The 3,209-nt window shown below is 40.3% G+C and overlaps 2 protein-coding genes across 2 annotated transcripts; one reads left to right on the plus strand and one right to left on the minus strand.

Moving 5' to 3' along the window:
* Positions 1 to 379: 379 nt before the first annotated feature.
* On the plus strand, positions 380 to 2,093 carry LOC106324690 (putative uncharacterized protein DDB_G0284695). Its single transcript, XM_013762651.1, has 3 exons — positions 380 to 579; positions 686 to 761; positions 839 to 2,093. The coding sequence occupies exons 1-3, from the start codon at positions 454 to 456 to the stop codon at positions 1,711 to 1,713; spliced, it is 1,077 nt and encodes a 358-aa protein (XP_013618105.1). The 5' UTR covers positions 380 to 453; the 3' UTR covers positions 1,714 to 2,093.
* A 475-nt stretch (positions 2,094 to 2,568) lies between these two features.
* Positions 2,569 to 3,209, minus strand: LOC106325907 (40S ribosomal protein S21-2-like). Its single transcript, XM_013763957.1, has 3 exons — positions 3,131 to 3,209; positions 2,916 to 3,048; positions 2,569 to 2,770 (listed from the first exon to the last, which is right to left on the minus strand). Exons 1-3 carry the CDS (start codon positions 3,178 to 3,180, stop codon positions 2,705 to 2,707), a joined length of 249 nt encoding a protein of 82 aa, XP_013619411.1. The 5' UTR covers positions 3,181 to 3,209; the 3' UTR covers positions 2,569 to 2,704.

The following is a 3,209-nucleotide window of genomic DNA, read 5'->3' on the forward strand; positions in this document are numbered from 1 at the left end:
TACAACGGTCATATGTATTTGTCGGCAACGGTCACATGGTTCGTCGGAATTCCGTCGGAAAATACCGATGGAATTCCGACGACTTTGCTGTTAATCGGAATGTCGTCGGAATTCTGTCGGAATATACCGACGAACTTCCGACGACTACAACGGTTACATTTTTTATCGGAATGTCGTCGAAAAGTCGTCGGAAAATTCCGACGAACCTTATGTCGTCGGAATTCCGTCGGAAATGGCCGACGGAATTCCGACGACTTCATTTTTTTGGATTTGGTCGGAAATTTGTCAGTATTCCGTCGCAAATGTCCGACGACCTTGGTGTCCGTCGGAAGCTCCGTCGGAATTCGGAGTGTTTTCTTTTAGTGAATATAGACGCCATCATTATGTGTTTATATTACATATGAAGTTGCATAACATCACTTTCCCTCTGCTTGGTTCTAATTCCTCTCTCCAATGGACCTTGGAACACAGATAGGAACACAAATAGGTACAGAGATCGGGACAGAGATCAAGGCAGAGACACGCCAAGAAGATCAGAGACATGTTTTTCAAGAATACCAAGAACCTCTTAGATACACCGTAAGATCATTCACAAATCACAACACAGTCAATTCTTCTTATTGTCACCTTTATTTTCTTTCTTTAAATATAATCTTTTCCTTGTTTTTGTTGTTGTTGTTGCAAGACATGGGTTTTGAGAGTTTCTATCCACTGTGAAGGATGCAAGAGAAAAATCAAGAAACTACTGAGCAAAATCGAAGGTAAGAGACATCATCATCTCTTCATGTTGTGTTTCTTTGTTCTTCATAGACATCAAGAGACGTTTTCTTGTGGTTAGGTGTATACACAACGAACATCGACGTGAAGCAGCAGAAAGTAACGGTGGTCGGAAACGTGGAGCCGGAGCTTCTGATAAAGAAGATCATGAAAGCTGGTAGACACGCTGAGCTATGGCCGACGTCGATGGATAATAACAACAACAACAACCAGTGCAACTACCAGAGAGAGAAGAAACCAAAGAAACCTAAAAACGATGATGAGGACAGCAGCGAAGATGACGAATACGACGGAAACAACAACAACAGCGGCGGGATGATGGACGGCGGCACATGCATTGGCGGGCCTCCCGGAGGCGGCGGTGATCAGGTGAAGCAAGTTGTGACGTTTGTCAACGGTCAACCTCAGCCACCGTCTGGAGACGGAGCTCCGAAGAAGAAGAAGAAAAAGAAAAAGAAGAAGAAGAGCACCACGGTGGTGATGGAAGGAGGAGGCGGTGGTGGTCCTCCGCCGCAGAACGGTGGACCACCAGAGACTGTGATATACTCTGCTCCACCACCAGATCAATACCATCCTCCTCATCAGCAGCAGCAGCAGCAGCATATGTATCCTACGGCTCACAGTCCTCCACGTCATTACCAACACCAAACGTACGGTCCTCCTCCCCCTACGTATTATCACTCGCAGCCTCAAACGGCGCCGTCTTATACTGTGAGCTACAACACGGCGCACGGGCCGAGTCAAAGTGGGCCGAGTAACGGTGGGAATGACAATGCGTCGTCGTATTACGCGGCTCCTCCTTCCTATTATTCGTACGAGTACGTGGACACGGGATACGAATCTCCACCGCCAGAATTTTATTCGTATAGATCTCAGCCGTGCGAATCGTTCGAGGCACTCAGCGAAGGCAATCCAAACGCTTGTGGCGTCATGTGATTGGTCTAAAAGTTCTTAGAATCAAATGATATAATTGGCTTTGAAATGGCATCTTGTTAATGCTGAACGAGTGGTTACTAGAGTGGTATTTTCATAAACAATCACTAAAAACAATCTCCATTGGTAAAATTAAATTGAATCAAATATGTATACCTTGAATAAAAAGATTTCTACTATGGAAATTTGAGGTTTCATGTAAGAGACATATATTTTGTATTTTAGTAGATATCTTATTGTAAATGAAATGTGATAAATTACGACTCTACAAAAAGAGTTGTGAAAGTGATGTACTATTTTCGAATATGTCATTTTGTATTTCGGGTACAAAATTTAGAATAGATGAGCTGAGAATATTTGGACTTTGAGAAGGAATAAATCTTTTTACAAAAGAAAAGAATAAGAATACTAGGGAAAGAGAGATAAATTTGAAATGAATGGATGGCTTTTGAGATGCGCATAACTTGATGACGAAGAATTTTATGTAAGTGTGCCTCAGGGAATCGTATTTTTGGATTGACTCTTACTTGATTGATACAAAATAACTATTGTACTTTTCCATATAAGAAAAAGCAGTCATTTTTTTAACGTATGGAATCTAAAACATACGTAAAACATTTCAGTTATTCTTTAATTCCTCTATAGTTAAAAAGAGAACCGACCGAAGATGAGAATCTGATTCTAGTTTTATAAACCAATTCACGTTAACATACACTGATGTTTAAAATCATGCATGAGTTACATTAACTTTTTCTTCTTCTTATAGTAATGTTTATCGTAATAAAGGCTTTGAGATTAATTGCAACCTTATACATTACTACTACTAATCTAGGACTTGTTAATAAGATAGGTTGGAAAAATTGAAGTTATAATCTTACTAGCGAATCAGAAGAAACAAGTTCACCGATTGCAATAAAACAAAAGGTCAAGCAAAAAATCATTACTTCAGTGTATGTCCGAGAACGATAAAAAAAAAAACAGCTTTATAAGCTCTTTAAATCTGTTTGGCTTCGACCTTCTGCTTCTGCCATAGCCTGTCCACACCACTGTCTGCATCTCCCTGCAATATTAGATCATGGTTTGATTAATTAGTCATGCTGTTGAAGAATAATTAACCAAAGTTAAATCTTACTAACAAAATGCTAAACCGGGCGGAACCAAACGCGATTGAGAAACCAAGAATCAAGAGTCGTGTATTCACAAACCTGGGCACGAACGAAACCGCAGAGAGCAAAGGTAGTGAACTGTCCGGTGTAGATACCATCAGCATCTAAATGACCAATGTTGAGCTGCACAGAGGCATGGTCCTTCGATGTGATCATCCGGTTAGTAGCAGAGCTGCATTATGTAAATATTTGTCTTTTGAGAGATGAAAAAATAAAAATCAAAATAGAGACTCAGAAGAAAATGTTGGAATTACCATTTCCTAGGAACGTATAACTCTGTGATCTGACCCTCTTCGTTTTGCATCTTGGAAGATTAGCTAAGACTATTCTAAA

This window comes from Brassica oleracea, chromosome C2 (assembly GCF_000695525.1).
Source record: "Brassica oleracea var. oleracea cultivar TO1000 chromosome C2, BOL, whole genome shotgun sequence".
NCBI classification, from domain to species: Eukaryota; Viridiplantae; Streptophyta; class Magnoliopsida; order Brassicales; family Brassicaceae; genus Brassica; species Brassica oleracea.

Bases quoted from the DNA above. Each gene is read 5' to 3' on its own strand.
- LOC106324690 (XM_013762651.1), top strand. From the start codon at position 454: ATGGACCTTGGAACACAGATAGGAACACAAATAGGTACAGAGATCGGG. The intron at 580-685 runs GTAAGATCATTC...TGTTGTTGCAAG, and splicing joins AAGAACCTCTTAGATACACC to ACATGGGTTTTGAGAGTTTC. The intron at 762-838 runs GTAAGAGACATC...TCTTGTGGTTAG, and splicing joins ACTACTGAGCAAAATCGAAG to GTGTATACACAACGAACATC.
- LOC106325907 (XM_013763957.1), bottom strand. From the start codon at position 3,180: ATGCAAAACGAAGAGGGTCAGATCACAGAGTTATACGTTCCTAGGAAA. The intron at 3,049-3,130 runs GTAATTCCAACA...TACATAATGCAG, and splicing joins TTATACGTTCCTAGGAAATG to CTCTGCTACTAACCGGATGA. The intron at 2,771-2,915 runs GTTTGTGAATAC...CTAATATTGCAG, and splicing joins GCGGTTTCGTTCGTGCCCAG to GGAGATGCAGACAGTGGTGT.